We start from the raw sequence: 20,775 nt of genomic DNA, 5'->3' as shown, positions 1-20,775 counted from the left end.
AGATGGTTGAACTATTCAGATGTAAGTTTTTAACAGGGACAGTAACCAACCATTGGAACAAGGGCCATGGTGGATCCTCCATCAATAGCTGTTTTCAAATCACTGTTGGATTTTTTTTTAAAGATATGCTCTAGTTCAAAAGGAATTATTTTGGGCAAGTTTAATGGCCTGTGTCACACAGGAGGTCAGACTAGATGGTCACAATGGTCCCTTCTGGCCCTGGAATGTAGAAATCTATGAACTATAGCGGCAGAGAATGCCTCTTGTCGGAACATGCTGCATTTCCATCGGGGGCTTTGCCAGTGCAGTTATATGGTATTGACAAAGCTTTTGTAGCCCCTCAGAACACTACCCTCTATGGAACAACAGTGACAGAATCCCCTCAGCCCCAGAGGCAGTTCCACTAGGTCAAAGCTGAGGTACCTTGGCAAGGCCATGCAAGGGAAGCTGGCACCACCACAGTCTGTGCTTTGCTTGTTCTGTATCCAAACAGATACACACTGGGCCTGGTTCTGATCTAATTGACACCCATTTTACACTGGTGCAATGTCTCTGACTGTCATGGATTCTTATTTACACTGGTGTGAGAAAGAGCAGGAGCAAGCTCGCCATTACCCAGCTGCCGCTAACCTGGCTTCAGGCATTTCTTTTATAAAGAGGGAATTGAGTTGATGGTGTTCTCACAAGAGTTTCCCCCCCGATTTTTACAGATGAAAAAGCAGAAGAAAATACACCTAACCAAGAAGTCTGACATGTGAAAACAAGATGGCTCCTGATAGGAAACAATGATGATCCAGCCTGCACCAATGCAGCTGAATTTAAGCAAAACAGTAGATACAGAAACTGAGACATACAGTACATACACGCTAAGTAATCAAACAACCATCATAGAATCATAGACTATCAGGGTTGGAAGGGACCTCAGGAGGTCATCTAGTCCAACCTCCTGCTCAAAGCAGGACAATTCCCAACTAAATCATCCCAGCCATCATCAATGCAGTGGTCTCCATGCCATTCATCTTAACTGGCCGCATGTATCTATGTGGGGTCATCACAACCCCCACAAGGTTGATTAAGCCACATGGGCCTGCATGATCACCCAGATTGCACTGCATGGGCTCCTCAGTATTAGGACATTGGGCAGCTATATGCTCTAGTTCTCCACAAGCATAACACCTATATCCTGCTCAGGATATCCCCTATTCTTTGGGCTATCGGGTCTTACCCCACGACCCTCTCTCCTCAGTCCCCCAAATCCCTTTGCAGACTCCGGCTGCTCTTCAGCATCATCGTAGGCCTTCTGGGCTTCCCCACATAGGAAAGGGGCAAGGATGCTGGACCACTGGTCTCAGGGCCAGGCCTCATGTAAGGCCGTTCTCTCAAAGGTGAGAAGGTATGCCTCCACATCATCTTCCACCATCATCTTTTGCAGGTAACTTCTGGCCCTTCGGGGTTTCATCTCATTAAGGCCATGTGTCAGAGTGGTCAGGGCCTTTAGCTGGCTTACAACCTCCTGCAGGGTGGCTCAATCCTGGGCTGCCTGGCTTATCAGCAGCTGATTTGTCTCCTGTTGTAGTCATACCAACTCCTGTTGGGCGGTCATCTGGGTCCTGGTAGCCTCTTGTTATGCTGCCATGGCCTGCACCAGTGCCCTCACTAGATCATCCATTTGCAGGGGCAGGGAGGTGATTTACCTTGCCCTGGGATGATTCTCAGCACCAATGCAATCCCCCTTCTGACACCACATGTGGCAAGCACCCTTTCTACCTCACCGGGTTTAGCACTCCCTTCTCTGGCAGGGACAGGGCCTGGAGTACATCAGCCCCCACTCTGGAGCATGTCTGTCTTCCCTCTTCAGGGTTTGTTTCTCAGAGCCTTCCCAGTAGGCCTCAGGGCAGGCCTGAGGAGTCCTCCTCTGCCAAACAAAGGGGAACAAGCCTATAAAGCACCAAAACAAAAAGGGAATACCTTTCTCTGGCCCCCTCACTGGGGCAGGTGTTGTCCTGTCACTGGCCCCAGGGTGTCAGTCCTTCCCCTAAACAGGCACTGGGTTTTGGATGTCTCCCCTATGGGGGGGAGAGCAGTCTCTCACACTGGAGAAGCCTATCTCCCTGCTGCCTCCAGCTTGCAGCAGTTTGTCTCTCTCCCCCCCCTCCCCAGGAGAGAGATTTTAACAGGTTTTAGGCAGCCCTTAATTGGACTCAGGTGTCCCTAATTGACCTGAAGTAGCCCCTTCCCAGCTTGTAGGCAAAAGGGCCTTTAGCATTCTAGGGCTAACATACCTGTTTTCCCAGACTCTCCTGCAGCCGTCTGGCCTGACTTTGTCACAACAGCAATAGATGTTGAAAAGGATGCAGAAGTGGGAATGAAGGTGGAGTGAACCATCTGACCTTGTACATTAGATGATGTGGGAATAAACTGAACTGGATTCAGCCCTGGTACAAGTGGGTGCAAGACCCACTGAAGTCAGTGGTGCCACACCTATTACAGCAAGGTGGAACGTGGCCCTCCAATGGCACAAACCTGCAAGGCTCTGAGCACTCCTGTGTGGTACAGGGGGACCTGTGCTCTAGCTAACTTCAGTGGGAGTCAAGAGAGCTCAGTGCATAGGTGAACTGAGCCCTACAAACACCGATGGTTTGGGGTTTTTTCCCCCGCATCAGCACTTTTTCAAAACTAGCTCATGCAGTGGTGTTTGTGCTTCTCTGTTTGTTACTGATGTGGTTGACAGCCAGCAGACACGGGTTCAGTGTCACAGGAGAAACAGCTCATCAAGCTCTGCCTTTCTTCACTTGACGTTGGGTGGGATTTTATGCAGTAGCACAGAAATCTAGCTCCAAAGGTTTGTGAAAATGCCCTGGACACCGGCTCTTCCAGCTGCGTTTCTGCTCTTCCTGCTTTTCCAGAGTACCCCAGCCCAGAAAGGTATGTAGTAATGATTCAAGCTTTAACTTTGTTTTGGAATATTGTAGCTCCAATGGCTCAGTCTGTTAAATCCAAATTTGGCTTGGGGTCCTTCTAATCTGGGCAAGTGACCTGCTATTCACAATGGCTGGTGAGTAACAATGGGTCCCCTAGGATTCCTTTCAACTAGTATTGAAGATGATTTAGCTACGAGCGTAGATAGAGCCACACCCTTTTCATCACTCTTACAGAAAACTTATTATCCACCAAATTGCACCAGGTCTCCACCACGCGGGGTATATATAGGTGCTGAGAAACACTTGACTCCATCTACCCTAGCCTACCTTGTTATTTGTTTGCACACACACCTAGTTGGTGCCAGCAATTGCGGTATTTGCACATACAATTTTGCAAGGCCTTTGTGTTATGGAAAGCAAGGTCATGAAGTTCTTTACCAAACTTGCTTGGAGAAGGATTTATAACATTGTTATTTCCTGCAAATGTACTCTCTGGGTGTTAACAGTTCTTATCAACCGCTGACTGGGGAGAGGTGGGTTGGTTGAAAAGGAAACAAAAGTTTCAGAAGTTTTCTGAAATTTTCTGAGATTGAATTTGGTATTTCCCAGGAATTTCAACTACAGTAGGATTGTTTTGTGATTCTTTTGTAGTCAAAAGAAAATACGCTTCAGGTGATATATTTCAGCCAGCAACCACAATAATAAAACCCCAACAATGTTTAACAGAGATTTCTTGGAACCTTTTTAACTCTTCAGACCATTTGTTACAGTAGGACTCATACCACTGAAAATAATTTTTGTACAGATGATTTATTACTTTAAGTTCAGTTGCTTTTCTTCCCCCACAGTACCTCTGTCTGTGCATAAAGAGGGAATATGTAATAGTGGGGGGGGGCTGCAAAAAAAGTATTTCTTACTGTGAGTTTGGGGTAACTCAGTCACTCACATACACTGGAGCCAAACAATGAATTCTGCAAATCAGTCCAATCAAGTGGCTATAGTATAAGAGCTTTGTAGCACACACATTTTGTCAGTGCCACTTATTTTGCTTCTATCTTTGTAGTTCCCCCTCTACTTTCGCCCTTTGAAACATTTTTGTATTATAGAAATAATGAAACCATTGGTATGGGTTGAAGAGTGTCATCTACAAGTGCAGAATATAGACTTCTACTGCTGTTGTTCTGATTAGAATTTGGGCCACTTTGCTTAATGATGAAATGCATCCTAGAATACTCAAGAAGCTGACTGAGGAGATATCTGAGCCATTAGCAATTATCTTTGAAAAGTCATGGAAGACGGGAGACATTCCAGCAGACTGGAAAAGGGCAAATATAGTGCCCATCTATAAAAAGGGAAATAAGGACAACCTGGGGAATTACAGAGAAGTCAGATTAACTTCTGTACCCAGAAAGATAATGGAGCAAATAATGAAGCAATCAATTTGCAAACACCTAGAAGACAATGAGGTGATAAATAACAGTCAGCATGGATTTGTCAAGAACAAATCATGTCAAACCAACCTGCTAGCTTTCTTTGACAAAGTAACAAGCCTTGTGGATGGGGGGAAGCGGTAGATGTGGTATATCTTGACTTTAGTAAGGTTTTTGATACTGTCTCGCATGACCGCCTCATAAACAAATTAGGGAAATACAACCTAGATGGAGCTACTATAAGGTGGGTGTAAAACTGGTTGGAAAACCATTCCCAGAGAGTAGTAATCAGTGGTTCACAGTCATGCTGGAAGGGCATAATGAGTGGGGTCCCGCAGGGATTGGTTCTGGGTCCGGTTCTGTTCAATATCTTCATCAGTGATTTAGATAATGGCATAGAGAGTACACTTGCAAAGTTTGTGGACGATACCAAGCTGGGAAGGGTTGCAAGTGCTTTGGAGGATAGGATTAAAATTCAAAATGATCTGGACAAACTGGAGAAATGGTCTGAAGTAAATAGGATGAAATTCAATAAAGACAAATGCAAAGTACTCCACTTAGGAAGGAACAATCAGTTGCACACATACAAAATGGGAAATGACCTCCTAGGAAGGAGTACTGCGGAAAGGGATCTGGGGGTCATAGTGGATGACAAGGTAAATATGAGTCAACAGTGTAACGCTGTTGCAAAAAAAGCAAACATGATTCTGGGATGTATTAGCAGGAGTATTGTAAGCAAGGCACAAGAAGTAATTCTTCTGCTCTACTCTGTGCTGATTAGGCCTCAACTGGAGTACTGTGTCCAGTTCTGGGCGCCACATTTCAGGAAAGATGTGAACAAATTGGAGAAAGTCCAGAGAAGAGCAACAAAAATGATTAAAGGTCTAGAAAACATTACCTATGAGGGAAGATTGAAAAAACTGGGTTTGTTTAGTCTGGAGAAGAGAAGACTGAGAGGGGACATGATAACAGTTTTCAAGTACATAAAAGGTTGTTACAAGGAGGAAGAAGAAAAATTGTTCTTCTAAACCTCTGAGGATAGGACAAGTAGCAATGCGCTTAAATTGCAGCAAGGGTGGTTTAGGTTGGGCGTTAGGAAAAACTTCCTGTCAGAGTGGATTAACAAAAATAAATCTGCAGCTAGGGTTTTTGATTTCAAAAGGGCTGACTTTCAAAAATTAAGGAAATTAGTTAGGGAAGTGGATTGGACTGAAGAATTTATAGATCTAAAGGTAGAGGAGGCCTGGGATTATTTTAAATCAAAGCTGCAGAAGCTATCGGAAGCCTGCATCCCAAGAAAGGGGAAAAAATTCATAGGCAGGAGTTGTAGACCAAGCTGGATGAGCAAGCATCTCAGAGAGGTGATTAAGAAAAAGTAGAAAGCATACAGGGAGTGGAAGAAGGGAGGGATCAGCAAGGAAAGCTACCTTATTGAGGTCAGAACATGTAGGGATAAAGTGAGACAGGCTAAAAGTCAAGTAGAGTTGGACCTTGCAAAGGGAATTAAAACCAATAGTAAAAGGTTCTATAGTCATATAAATAAGAAGAAAACAAAGAAAGAAGTGGGACCGCTAAACACTGAGGATGGAGTGGAGGTCAAGGATAATCTAGACATGGCCCAATATCTAAACAAATACTTTGCCTCAGTCTTTAATAAGACTAAAGAGGATCTTAGGGATAATGGTAGCCTGACAAATGGGAATGAGGATATGGAGGTAGACATTACCATATTTGAGGTAGAAGCGAAACTCAAACAGCTTAATGGGACTAAATCGGGGGGCCCAGATAATCTTCATCCAAGAATATTAAAGGAATTGGCACATGAAATTGCAAGCCCATTAGCAAGAATTTTTAATGAATCTGTAAACTCAGGGGTTGTACCGTATGATTGGAGAATTGCTAACATAATTCCTATTTTTAAGAAAGGGAAAAAAAGTGATCCGGGTAATTATAGGCCTGTTAGTTTGACATCTGTAGTATGCAAGGTCTTGGAAAAAATTTTGAAGGAGAAGGTAGTTAAGGACATTGAAATCAATGGTAAATGGGACAAAATACAACATGGTTTTACAAAAGGTAGATCGTGCCAAACCAACCTGATTTCCTTCTTTGAGAAAGTAACAGATTTTTTAGACAAAGGAAACGCAGTGGATCCAATTTACCTAGATTTTAGTAAGGCGTTTGATACTGTGCCACATGGGGAATTATTAGTTAAATTGGATAAGACCGGGATCAATAGGAAAATTGAAAGGTGGATAAGGAATTGGTTAAAGGGGAGACTACAACGGGTCCTACTGAAAGGTGAACTGTCAGGCTGGAGGGAGGTTACCAGTGGAGTTCCTCAAGGATCGGTTTTGGGACCAATCTTATTTAATCTTTTTATTACTGACCTTGGCACAAAAAGTGGGAGTCTGCTAATAAAGTTTGTGGATGATACAAAGCTGGGAGGCATTGCCAATTTAGAGAAGGACAGGGATATCCTACAGGAGGATCTGGATGACCTTGTAAACTGGAGTAATAGTAATAGGATGAAATTTAATAGTGAGAAGTGTAAGGTCATGCATTTAAGGATTAATAACAAGAATTTTAGTTATAAGCTAGGGACGCATCAATTAGAAGTAACGGAGGAGGAAAAGGACCTTGGAGTATTGGTTGATCATAGGATGACTATGAGCTGCCAATGTGATATGGCTGTGAAAAAAGCTAATGAGGTCTTGGGATGCATCAGGAGAGGTATTTCCAGTAGGGATAAGGAGGTTTTAGTACCGTTATACAAGGCACTGGTGAGACCTCACCTGGAATACTGTGTGCAGTTCTGGTCTCCCATGTTTAAGAAGGACGAATTCAAACTGGAACAGGTACAGAGAAGGGCTACTAGGATGATCCGAGGAATGGAAAACTTGTCTTATGAAAGGAGACTCAAGGAGCTTGGCTTGTTTAGACTAACTAAAAGAAGGTTGAGGGGAGATATGATTGCTCTCTATAAATATATCAGAGGGATAAATACAGGAGAGGGAGAGGAATTATTTAAGCTCAGTACCAATGTGGACACAAGAACAAATGGATATAAACTGGCCACCAGGAAATTTAGACTAGAAATTAGACGAAGGTTTCTAACCATCAGAGGAGTGAAGTTTTGGAATAGCCTTCCAAGGGAAGCAGTGGGGGCAAAAGATCTATCTGGCTTTAAGATTAAACTCGATAAGTTTATGGAGGAGATGGTATGATGGGATAACATGGTTTTGGTAATTAAATATTCATGGTAAATAGGCCAATGGCCTGTGATGGGATATTAGATGGGGTGGGATCCAAGTTATCCAGGAAAGAATTTTCTGTAGTATCTGGCTGATGAATCTTGCCCATATGCTCAGGGTTTAGCTGATTGCCGTATTTGGGGTCGGGAAGGAATTTTCCTCCAGGGCAGATTGGAAGAGGCCCTGGAGGTTTTTCACCTTCCTCTGTAGCATGGGGCACGGGTCACTTGCTGGAGGATTCTCTGCTCCTTTAAGTCTTTAAACTACGATTTGAGGACTTCAATAGCACAGATATAGGTGTGAGGTTTTTTGCAGGAGTGGTGGGTGAAATTCTGTGGCCTGCGTTGTGCAGGAGGTCAGACTAGATGATCATAATGGTCCCTTCTGACCTAAATATCTATGAATCTATGGTTAAGCACTGGAATAAATTGCCTAGGGAGATTGTGGAATTTCCATCATTGGGGATTTTTAAGAACAGGTTGGACAAACACCTGTGAGGGATGGTCTAGATAATACTTAGTCCTGCCTTGGGTGCAGGGGACTGGACTAGATGACCTCTCGAGGTCCCTTCCAGTTCTATGATTCTATGGTTTGAAATATATTCCATGGTTTGTGACATGCAGGAATTTACATGACTATCGTAACCACATATATGCTATTAGACAATACACTGCAAAGATACTTGAAATAAGAAGATTGGGCAACTTCAGAGGATTTAAGTTGTGAATATTAGTCCCAACCTGATCATATTTAATTTAAAAATTAATGAGAGAAAATTCCTTATTCAGTAGTGTGGTATTGTAGTTTGGGATCATTAAGTCTCAGAAGTTCCTGCTGTCGGTAGATATTTGCCTGGTGCCATCAGTCACTAGATCCGATTTGTACATGCTTGCACCAGATCTGAAAGAAACCCATGAAGTGTAGCTACTTTGAGACCTGAACTCACTTCTATACAACATAGCCTGGGAGAAAACTGGACAACAGGGGAATCACATGGATTTTTTTGGTTTGTTTACTTGGGTTTTTTGGGTGGGTGGAGAAAGTGTTATGTTACAGTGTATTGCCAGACTGGGCATCTTAAAAAAAAAAATTTTAAAAATGCTCTCGCTCAGTCACAAGATATGGCCTTGAAGCATATATCAATGGATGCAAATCTATAGTCTGTGTTATTCAGAATGTCAGAACTAGAATATTGTAATTTTCCCTTCTGGCCTTCAAAATCTAGGAATCTATAATATGATGATTATTGTTTGCTGAATGCCATCAGGGTACTCAGTACTGTTCAAATGCAGTGGAGCACACAGTCTGTGTTCCCAAGTGTTTGTTTATAATCTGCATTACTGATCTGAAGCCTGCAGTACACAGTTCCTGTGGATTACTTTTGTATCTTTTATTATTATGGTGTGAAAGTCACTGGGAGCACATAAAACCCAAGCATTTAGTTGGCATACCTGGAGGTGAAATCTACACCCCAACAAAGGACCAAGGCCCTGGGCACCTCCATTGCAGCTGCTAATTCAGTCCATTGCATGGAATAGTGGGTCCTCTGGACCTATATAAAGTCAGATCCGTGGCTCCTTACCTTGCCCAGTGGCAGCTCCCAACAAAACAGGAGGGGAAGCAGGCCAGTGAGCAACCTCCAAAGATACTGGATGGGAGACAGAAGGCCACTGGGTCTCCCCCTGGAAGACAACCAAAATAAGGATGGAAGCCTGGGCCTGCTGATGGAGAGGGGGGAAGTCTTATGAGGAGAGTGAGCAGATTTGTAGGGGTAGGCAGGCTCCAACGTCTGGATACACATTCACACATTTGGATTCTGATTCCAAATGACCAGGTTCACCCCAGAGTGAGAGGTCTGAGCTGGCTTCAGGAACCCAGCAAAGGCAATGGAGATAAGCTTCCAAGATGGTCAGCGGAAGGAAAATGGCTATTAAAAGAGACTTATTTGTTCACCTCTCCCTTTTAGATAGGGTGTAAGGGTGCACCTTACCCTTCTATCCTCCAGGTGCAGCCCTGCCTCAGTTTCCTCTCTGAGGGGAGGGATCTGTTGTAATTGCTCACAACATGACTCAAGTTCTAACTCAAAGCTTCCCCTCCTGGGCCTTGGTTTATCACCATACAAAATATATCCCAACAGGAGACCCCATCCACCCACACCTCCTCAGGATATCACAGCTCTCCTCTAGGGCCTGTAGATAATCCTTCACCCTTCCCAGACTACAGTTTCCTCCCTCGGAAGCCCCATAGCCCAATCAATTGGGTGTGCAGATAACCCTCTTCCTCTTGTGTTGGAGGTTCATAAGTCCCACCCCTGGCTGTACGGGTTCCAGACAACTATTGCCCCTCCTCAGGCTCCTGCTTGGAGAGGCCTAAAAATCACTGCTGTTCCCCTTCAGGTCTACAAGTGGGCAGACTCCCTGTCCCTGCCAGGTCTCTTTTTAAACTAAGGAAGTGGTTTGGCCTTTTATATCCTGCTTCATCTCCCATCAAGCCTTGCCCTCAGGCCTGCGACTCTAATAGTGCCTGAACTACAAGTCCCAGAATTCCCTTGATATAGCTCTGGGAACTGTGAACAGTGGTGGATGGTGTCTGTCCTTGAAGGGCCAGCACACTCTGTTACAAAGAGTATGGCAAAGACACCTGGCTCTGGAGCAGAGGGGTGTTTTGTAATTGGAAGAACTTGCTAGTGCAAGGCCATCCTCCCTCTAGCCTCCAACAGTTCCCAGTCAGCCACATGGTAATAACATGTTTTCCTTTCCTCCTCTCTGCATGCAGGTGTGACACAGGAGCCAGCTATTCTCATAGTTAATGAAGGAGAGTCGGTCAACATAATCTGCTCCGTTACTAACAAGGGGATGCTAGTAGGGATGTATTTGAAAAGAGAAGTTGTAAATGCCATGGAAGTGCTATACATCAAAAATAATAGTCATACTAGTACCGTAGACTTTCACTACAAAGACCGCATCGAGATCTCCTTACTCGGGACAGAAATGAGGATAACGCTGCACCGGTTGCAGAAAAATGACACTGCTGTATATGTCTGTAGTGGGAGCACGCTAGAAAATTTCGAGCCCCGTAATGTGTTGAGCCATGGCACCATATTGGTGGTGAAAGGTATTGCACATTTTTCTGTTTTTTTTAAAGTGTAAGACAAGTGGGTATTTATTTTCAGTTGAAAGGGCTGAGGAAGTGTAGAACATTAACTGAATGGTTATGTGTTTCAGTATATTAGCAGAGCCAAGGATGGGTTTATGGAAAGACGGGGTCTTCTTACAGTTATGTTTTTTCCCATATACCAACCATAAATTTTGATCTGAAGACAACAAGAAAGAACAAAAGTAAAGTCCCCATGCGAGAGTCCAGTGTGTGTCTCATCTGTAACAGGCTGCAGCAAGTCTGAAAGTGAAATGGTTGCTCTTTCTGCATTGAACAGATTTCTTTGACATGGAAAGAGGCAATACACAGAAAACAAAGGCTTCGTAGTTTTATAGCCACAGACACCACAGTTATTCCCTCCCAAATTTGCTGTTCAGCCATAAAATTTTAAATGTAACCCCCATTTCCTTCCCAGGTTACTTGGGAGTAGGCAACTCTCACCTGTGATCTGGGTACCTATGTCATTAAGGATAATGGAAATCCTGGGTGTCCCAGTTGAGGTGAAGAATTAGGTGGGAAGTCATAAGTACCTGCTCTGTTCCACAAAAGATGATAATTCCCACAACCATTTTTGAAGTACCAGACAGTACAAAGTAGTTGTTGCATATTGCCTTGAAATAGCTGCCCTATCCTTCTGCACCTTCCTCTCTTTCTCTTTAAAGTCAGAGGTGACTTCCCCTGCTCAGATTTGGTCAATTTACAAGTCAGCAGGTAATCATGCTGCAAATTCAGGATGGGATCCAAAGATAAAGCTCCATTTTGGTTAGTTTTTTCCCCACCTACCTCTTGCATCATCAGCCCCAGTAATAAAGATTCTATAGTCAAACCTTTTGGCAAAAGTTTTGTTGAAATGTTGAGGCAGAATAGAATCGAGGTCACTCTCTCCCTGCTCTATTGACTCTGCAGCATAATACAGAAAATTGGTTTTGTCTATAGAATATGTAGAGATGACTCAAAAATACATGAGGCTAGATTGGGCAGCTCTCACTCATGCTTGCAATGAGACTTATGACTTCATTGGGTCTCCTTGTGTAAGAGACCACCAGAAGTAGGGGTTGCACAGTCTAGCCCACAGAAAACAGAGTTGCTAAATAGAAAGGGGCAGTTCCTACCTAGTTTCTTTCCCAACGATTGTGTAACCACACTGCTATAACAGCCTTATCCCATGGGATTTACTGGAGCCAGGAGCGTGGCAGGGATCCCAATTGTTGTCGCAGAGTTACAAAGCAGGGTGTAACTTTAAACAGAGAGGACTCAATAAATGGGGAGTACTGTACCCTGCCGCAATAGAGTCCGTAATGCCCTTGGTTAAAGAGAAGATAAAGCAAGGGCCAGTTGTACCCTATTTCATCTAGTCCCCTATGTCTTTACTAGAGTCAGATATATAACTGGGCCGCCATGTGAAGATGACATTTTTTTCGAATCTATGCACCTGAAGCTTCATAAGAACACGTGGCTGTAGCTGTTATTAAACATGAAGTCATGGCTATTATATGGTGGTTTGTTTTCAATAATTGTGGCATTGGACAGTGGTACGCTCGTTGCACAATAATTCTTTGGAGAAGTGGTAGGGTAGTGGTTACATGTCATTCCTGGCACAGTTCTATACCCCATGATACCAGAACAGTAAACCTTGATGCTTAGCTTCTTCTTACTCCAAGTGTTCCAGCACTGCACGCAATGGTAGCAACCATCCTAATGGGATTGGCACCTAAATCCTTTGTGTTCCAGGAACGAAAGCCATACTGCCATCTCCACTGGTCGTCTTCTTCTTTCGTATGGCTGGTGTAGAGCAGCAACTATAATTTCACCTGAAGCTGATGGAGCCAAATGGCTACATCAGGAGTAGCAGAATTTATTGCAGTAATGCCCCCTTCATATTTTTGAATTGGGCAATAGGTAGTGATATGTTCGATGGTCTGTTGTGGGGAACCACACTCGCACCATGGGTGGTTCTTGATTTTCCATTTTTGCATTCGATGCCCGCATCTACCATGGTTGGTTCGGATTTGGGTCAGAGTTGACCATGGAACACCAAACCCAGAAACTTTCTGCGTGGAATTCGGCACAGGGTACTTATTTTTTAAGTCTTGTTTAGCCCAGTCTGCTTTCCAAGCCTCCTCCTGATCGTAGCCTGATTGCATGAGACTAAACGAATGTTCCCAGAAAGGCTTGCAGGACTTAACACAGTGGGGGCAAGGCATTGTCAAAGTCTTGGTGTATAGGAAGACATCTGTTTTCCTGGATTCGCTGAGCTTCGCGGAATGTCACAGCAGTTCAGTGTATCGGTGGGGGAGCGATGTTAGCCAGAACAGGTAGCCAACAGTTGTTGGAGTCGACTTAAGGGTTCCCATGATGTGTGGTGTGACACTGGGAATGCACTGGTGGTAATGAGGAATGATGGTGACACTGGTGGACTTCCAGTTTACTGGCCTGCAGAGCGACATAATATGTTCCTCACATGAAGTCATAATTCTGCCTCTCCTCTGATAAATCACCCACAGAAATGGAGCAGGCAGAGTGCTGTGTGGCTTCCTGGGTGCCCTATGTCCTTTCCTTCATGGTTTTGATCTCGGTTTCTGCGCTGGGATACCTCATTCTGTCTCACATCGATGTAAGTATGTCTTCGGCCACAGCCCCAATGTTTTCCGCACTTCTGACCCTGCAGATAGGAGTCATCCCCAAGCACAACCATGCCTGTTAAAGTGCTGTGCATATAAAACATTGTGGAGCCATAAGACATACATATGATAAACCTCTCTAACCATGTGTGTCTCCTATTGTCCCTTTGTCCTTCCATCCCCACTGCTCCCATCCCTTTGTGTGTTGACATCCCCTGGTGTCATGACTACATGTAGACTGTAAATTGCTGAAGGAGGGACTGTGGCTTCTATCATGACTGTACAGCCCCAGGCTCATTTTCAGGTTCTATTATAATAATAATTTCTTAGAGAGGAGGAGGAAAGCACGAGCCAGCCCCCTCCCCCCCCAGCTTTGCCTATGGACCTTGATGTGGTAACTGCATTGAAATCCCACCATTCTGCAGTTGCCCTTCTCACTGAAGAATGGAATCTTAACAAGCCCCCTGTTGGGATGGACGAGAGGGACGTCCCCTTCTTGCGGTGTTCTGTGGGAGATCAGGGACACCACAGGGTCATGAAGAAGCTCAGTGTCAGAGGGTAGCACAGCCATGTTCCCTGACAATAAAGTTGCCTCAGAGGGCTTGTGCAGAACAGCCTCTTTGGAAATGGGCTGTGACTGACACACGCACTCACCTCCCATGCCCTGCATGTTTATTTAGGAGAGTCATTTCAAACTGTAGAACAGGATTGAATGAAAGCCTTGCTTTGGGCCTCCTCCTAACAAGTTTAACAGGCACCACAGTGCAATGATGCCAGCAAGCCTCTCCTAAGGAAGCCGTGTCTCCTCTTGCAATAATTACAAGACAATTGTCCAAAGCTGTTGGAGCCATTGACACTTTCAGCCCCCTAAAGAGCTGCTGGTGGAAGAGCCTGTAAGAATTTTGGGGATTAACCCAGCCCTTTCTGCTTGTTGCTCTATGTAATTCCTTTGGGCTAAGAGAAGGACCGTTTTGTTATCTCTGCTTGTAACTCGCTGCACACTGAGATGAAAACAGCTCCTGGCAGGGGTTCTGCTCCAGCCCTAGACCTGGATGGCTGCCTGAGTGTTTTGTTTTTGTTTTGTTTTTTGCAGATCAAGAAACACTGCCAAGAAGGAAAGGAAAAGCAAGCAAATACGGTGTACGAAGACATGTCCTACACCCTTAGGGTCAACACCCTGGCCACAGGCAACTCTTATAGCAATTATTAGCAAGCTCTTGCCAGCTGAGGCAGTGTGGACATCAGCAGCTCCTTCTCCATGTGCTTGAGCTAGAAAGGCTGACGTCTGACAGTCATTCCCTTTAGTGAAAAGAAAAAAATACCTGCCTTGTGTCCTGTGCAATATTTCTGCTTATTTCACTCAATTGTGAAGACCACTTTGGGGTGGGGGGCAGGGAGGTTACTTACAGAAAATGTAGAGAAATGAGTGCATCCCTGAGTGTCTGAGTGTGTGCTGGGGAAGGTGGCATTAGATGCTGCGGTGTATGATGCAACACCTGCCCTTGCTCCGCCGATTAGTGATGCTCACAGCCCCCAATGAAGCATGTGAGAGAAGTTGTGTTGGGAGCACGGGGAGGCACTCAGGCCCAGATCCACAAAGGGACTTAGGCACCTCTAAGTCCCGGTTTAGGTGCCACTGAGATCCCCAAAACCTCCACTCAGCTTCACCTAACCCTGTAGGTGCCTAAATGTGCTCAGCGCCTGATTTGGCAGTAAAAGTTCCCTGGGCACCTAAGTTCCTCTGGGCAAGGGCGCACCTGCCTCTCTCTTGGTGTCTGGCCACCTAAGCCCCAGAGCAATCCAAGAACTAAGGGAAGATAGGTGCTCCTCCACCTATCTTACCTATGGGACCTGATCCAATAGGCGTGCTCAGGCCTTACCTACTGGATTGGGTCCCATAGAAAATCTGGCTGGAGGAAAGTGGTGGTGCTGGTGCCTAGCTTATAACATTCAGCCCAGTGGTTAGCTCACTTTACCAGTATGTGGGCAACCTGGGTTCAATCCCCCTCTTTGCTTGAAGGGAAGAAAGGATCTGAACAGAGATCTCCCGCAAGTGCTCGGACTACTGAGTTATGGGATATGCTGATGCGGGACTCTCTCCTATGAAACCTGTTCCATTTTGAATAAATACTTAGTACTTGGGAGAGAAAATGGCTCTGCAGATGGGTGTTTAGAGCACGCAGTTCCCCTGCTCCAGTGATTGTAACTAGTTATCCACCATGTAAGAGCTTCAACAGGAGAAAGCGAGGGAGCACAACAACAGACCTCTTCTATGGCTCAGTGGTTAGAGCACTCTCCTGCGAGCTGGGTGACTCCTCTTCAAATCCTTTCTCTCCCTCAGGCAGGGTGGGGGGAATTGAACCTGGGTCTCCCATGCCACAGCTAAGTGCTCTAAAGTTAGGTGGTAGACACTGCCTCCTCCCGTGGCTATTTTGCGTGGGCTGAGGCAGGTGCCCAACTCATTCTCCCAAGAAACAACGTAGGCACCTAAGCTGCCTGACTCCAGGCAGCTGGTTCCTATTCATGGATCACTAGCAGAAATAGCAGCCTGGACATAGACACCTATCTCTGGGAGAGAGGTAGGGGTTAGCACACCTGCCTTTTGTCAGCATCTCCTATTGGCTAGCTGAGGTGGCTCCCTGCCTAGCATACTGGCTTTTGTAGAGCTCATTCTAAGGTGCCTCTCTCTCCCCATGGGAGCTTAGGCACCTAACTCAGGCTGTGTGGATTGCAGTTGTTCTGTGATTTTCTAGGTACCTAAACATGGGGTGTTGCTATATTCCGCACCGTAACGCCTGAGCCCATGAGGTAGGCTTCAGACACCATGATGATGCACATCTATATAAAAACATAGATGGATAAATAAATAGATGGATTCCAGCATTTGCAACAAAGCACAGGTAGCTGGGTAAGTGGGTTTTGTGTAATCTAAGTATTAAAGCAGAGGCAGTTCCTCAGAACAGCATTCAAAACCCATTTGTGAAATGGCAAAATACAAATGTAAAGAGCCTGTCTAACACCCCTGTAGTCAATGACTATCCCACAGGGATGAAGTTGGACCTACAGTGTATATGACTGGTCTTGCTTTAGGGTAATAGCCAGATGGCTGGGATTCTTGCATTAAATTCAGGAAATGGTGAGGTTTTCAGGTCCATGATATCACAGAAGCTGCTGTCCCTCTTTCTGGTTCTTTGTCTGTTTAATGTAGGTTATTACACAACACAGCTCAGTAAACCCACCTCAGTGATGCTGCACTGTACAATGACTTTCAAAAGTCAGCTAGCCTGGACCACAATCAATAGCTAGACATCTGACCAGGGAGTGGATGAGCCTGGGCCAAAATCACTCTAGGATATTTACCTTTCTCTTGGTAACATGAGTTTGAAAACTCAGTGGGGTGAATAAAAAGCTACATTAGCTCTGTAATGGCTTATATAGACCTGTCCATTGGTTAGCAGGGAAGGATTTAATCCTCTTTCTCTCTGGCTAGAGGACAGACCACAGCTGTCTGCCTTGAGTGCAGGGAGATCCAGAGTTGGCTCAGCTGTGAGGAATTAATTAATTACCCCCAGCCCCAGCACAGTATAAAACAGGGGAAGTGGGCCTGATATTTGTTATTGAATTCAGGGTGTTTAGGAAGGAAGTTAATGAAGGAAAATGGTCTTTAAAGTTTTTTTTTGTGCTTTGTATTTGATTGAGGGAAGCTGTCTTGTATTTGGTCTGCAAAGGGGGCAAGGTATTCTTTATCTTGGTGGTATATTTCTATTTTGCATTACAAATTTGTTCAGAGCGCACCAGTCTCCTTTCTCAGTTAGCGCTGTGGGTGCTCAGCACTTCTGAGAACTGGACCTGAAGTGTCCCAACTTGGGCACCCGCAATCAGGGGCTGCTTCTGCAAATCTTGGCCTTAGTATCTCTCTATGTTGTAACCATGGAGCAATCCACAATAGAGCAGGGGTTCCCAAACTAAGGGTTGGGACCCCTCAGGGGGTCGTGAGGTTATTATTTCCTGTGGGGTCACGAGCTGTCAGCCTCCAACCCAAACCCTGCTTCGCCTCCAGTGTTTATAATTGTGTTTAAATATATTTAAAAGTGTTCTTCGTTTATAAGAGGGGGTCACACTCAAAGGCTTGCTGTGTGAAAGGGGTCACCAGTACAAAAGTTTGAGAACCACTGCAATAGAGTGTGTGGGTGAGGAAATCTATTAGCTATTGAAGACAGAAGTTTTTGTTTGTTTTTTCCTGTAATAGATGACAGATAAGCAGGGGCTTGTTTACCCACCACAATATTTCCTGTCATCTAGAAGGTGCCAGAAAAACACATTGTGAGACATTAGGGAGGAGAGAGGGTACTGAGAGAGAATTTTTGGTTAGGCAACAAGCTGTAACTACAGCAGAGTGGCTGATTGAATTGGTGTCTCATCAAAGACATTCCCAACTGTTTTGTCACTTTTGCATGAGTAGATTATTGAATATTCAGTATATTATTGCATGGCTATAGTCAGCATGCTGTACTCACATATCTGCAATATTCATTTGTATGTGTGTTATGTGACTGTCAGCTCAGATCCTGTAATCCTTACCCAGGCAGAGCTCCCGTTGCATTCACTGGAAGTTTTCCCTGAGTAGGAACTACAGAACTGGGTCCATAATATTTAATATTTTACTGTGTAGTTGTTGGAAAAATACCAAATCCACTGGTCAAACTTTAAATGTGTATGAAATGCTACATGCACATTTATGAAGAGGGCTTTACACATTTCTTTTTGTATCCACATTTTTTTCAGTTTCTATATCTTTTCATGTCCTTTACAAATTAACATTATAGATACTGATTTAGTTTTACTTTTAGGCTAGTTTGACAGTTTCCTGCAAAGCACAATAAAATCTATAGCAGACACTGCCTCTAACACTCAATTCCCACTGTTAAGGTAGCATTGGAAAATATTGTCCAGTACATGATTTTCAATTTAGAGTAAATTGGTGAAGAAATTTGAGGGGAGGAACTGCTCACCTTCTGAGTGCAGCTTTTACCTGCTTAAGCAAAAATCATCAAATATCAGGTTGATGGAGATGGGAAGAAATAAAATAGACAACTACAATTTTGCATGACCTTTGAATAACCATATGTTTGTTGGTTAGTGGCAGTTGCTTAGAACGCTTTTCATTGTATTTTGCTGGATTTAAGTGCACTGTCCTTACTCAGTGCACTGGCTGGGGCTTTGTGCAGAAAGCCTCTTACAAGAACCATTCCTCTAATGTCTGACAGGCCTCAGACCAGCCCTTGGGCTCTGCACAGGGGCACCTGACGCACAGCAGCCCTTCCGATTTACAGAAGTGAGAAGTAAAACCAAGACCGCAGGGGAGCTATGACCTCAGTGAGCCAGCTCTTCAAAATATGCCTGGGTGAGGTAAAGGAAGGAGCTAATGAACCACACACCAAGGCTGAAGAAATGCTTGTACTTTACCATTGGGAGAGGAGAATATGCCATAACCAGTGGGGACCAGCTGTTTTTTTACACCAGTCTCAAAGCCTCCCCGGTCTGTCTGCTGTGATTCCCAGAAGTGACACTTCTGTTAGTATGTACAATACAGTGATGGCCTGGGCCTACCCAGATAGATAGGGGGCATCTGATGTCTGAGGAGGATCCATGAAGAGTCCCGGGGGACTTGGCTTCATGACCTCTCAAGCGGAAACTGCTCTGCATAAAGGCAGCATGTTCCTGTGGACATTGGTGGGGCTCTTGAGCCCTGGACCCCCCACATAAATGTGACATGTGGGAACAAGTTCATCTGACCCTGAGGCCAGACAGGCCTTCATCTGAGGTGAACGGTGATGTGCTGCCAATCACATGACGAGGAGAATTCCACAGAAACGTTCCCCTTCCTGCCTCAGCGCAGGGCAAACCCAGTGTCTCAGGAGTGTTTGGGCCGGAAAGGGGAGGAGTGCAGGGTTGGGGAATCAATTGCTGGGTGTTCCCATTGGAACAAGACTGCTCTCTCACCACTAGAGCCAAAGAGGGAGGCAGCAGCACACAGCAAACAGGCTTGTCGTCTGGGCCACACGCTGGCAGTGTTTATAGTTTGTTCCTCAGAAACATGATGGTGTAGCACAATGGAGTGTTGTGTAGTGCAGAAGCATGGGCCGACGGGCAGGGCAATCGCTTAGGACTTGAGAGACCTAGGTTCAAGTCCCTGTGCTTGGCCGCAGACTTCCTTACGGTCCCACAGCAAATGGCTCTTACAAAACAACTCAAGATAGTTAAGTCCTACGCAGACTGCGAAGAGCTACAAAAGGATCGCACAAAACTGGGTGACTGGGCAACAAAATGGCAGATGAAATTCAATGTTGATAAATGCAAAGTAATGCATATTGGAAAATATAATCCAAACTATACATATAAAATGATGGGGTCTAAATTAGCCGTTACCATTCAAGAAAGAGATCTTGGAGTCATTGTGGATAGTTCTCTGAAAACATCCACGCAATGTGCAGCGACAGTCAAAAAGGCGAACAGAGTGTTGGGAATCATTAAGAAAGGGAAAGATAATAAGACAGAAAATATCCTATCGCCGCTATGTAAATCCATGGTATGCCCACATCTTGAATACTGTGTGCAGATATGGTCACCCATTCTCAAAAAAGATATATTGGAATTGGAAAATGTTCAGAAAAGGGCAACAAAAACGATTAGGGGTATGGAACGGCTGCCATATGAGGAGAGATGAGTTAAACTGGGACTTTTCAGCTTGGAAAAAAGATGACTAAGGGGAGATATGATAGAGATCCATAAAATCGTGACTGATGTGGAGAAAGTAAATAAGGAAGTGTTGTTTACTCCTTCTCATAACACGAGACCTAGAGGTCACCCAATGAAATTAATAGGCAGCAGTTTTAAAACAAACAAAAGGAAGTATTTTTTTCACACAACACAGTCAACCTGTGGAACTCCTTGCCAGAGGATGTTGTGAAGGCCAAGACTATAACAGGGTTAAAAAAAGAACTAGGTAAATTCATGGAGGATAGGTCCATCGATGGCTATTAGCAAGGATGGGCATGGATGGTGTCCCTCCCCTCTGTTTGCCAGAAGCTGGGAATGGGCGACAGGGGATGGATCACTTGATGATTACCTGTTCTGTTCATTTCCTCTGAGGCACCTTGCATTGACCACTGTCAGAAGACAGGATACTAGGGTAGATGGACCTTTGGTGTGACCCAGTATGGCCGTTCTTCTGTTCCTTAAGCTTCTAGCATGGTTTTGGACCCTGTAATAATAAAAACGAATAAGGCATCTTTGTGCTGGATAACAACTGTGTGCAGAGAGGAGCTGGCTCCAGCAGGCCTCCCTCCCCCCAAACCTCTCTTTGAAATGAGAGGAGGATTCTAGCAAACCTCTG

The 20,775-nt window shown here is 44.7% G+C and overlaps 1 protein-coding gene and 1 long non-coding RNA gene across 2 annotated transcripts in view; one reads left to right on the top strand and one right to left on the bottom strand.

Annotated features, from left to right (window-relative positions):
• LOC141998623 (uncharacterized) overlaps nt 1-20,540 on the bottom strand; it is a 34,468-nt gene extending 13,928 nt beyond the window's left edge. Inside the window, exon 1 of the long non-coding RNA XR_012641870.1 lies at nt 20,509-20,540. This is a non-coding gene — a long non-coding RNA (uncharacterized LOC141998623). The remainder of the gene's footprint in view (nt 1-20,508) is intronic.
• Nucleotides 2,853-14,589, top strand: CD7 (CD7 molecule). The gene is made up of 4 exons (XM_074971767.1): nt 2,853-2,925; nt 10,378-10,716; nt 13,263-13,372; nt 14,473-14,589. Exons 1-4 carry the CDS (start codon nt 2,853-2,855, stop codon nt 14,587-14,589), a joined length of 639 nt encoding a protein of 212 aa, XP_074827868.1.
• Nucleotides 20,541-20,775: the final 235 nt, after the last annotated feature.

The sequence above is a fragment of the Natator depressus genome, chromosome 14 (genome assembly GCF_965152275.1).
Source record: "Natator depressus isolate rNatDep1 chromosome 14, rNatDep2.hap1, whole genome shotgun sequence".
Classification (NCBI taxonomy): domain Eukaryota; kingdom Metazoa; phylum Chordata; order Testudines; family Cheloniidae; genus Natator; species Natator depressus.
This window is presented reverse-complemented; position numbering and strand designations above follow the sequence as displayed.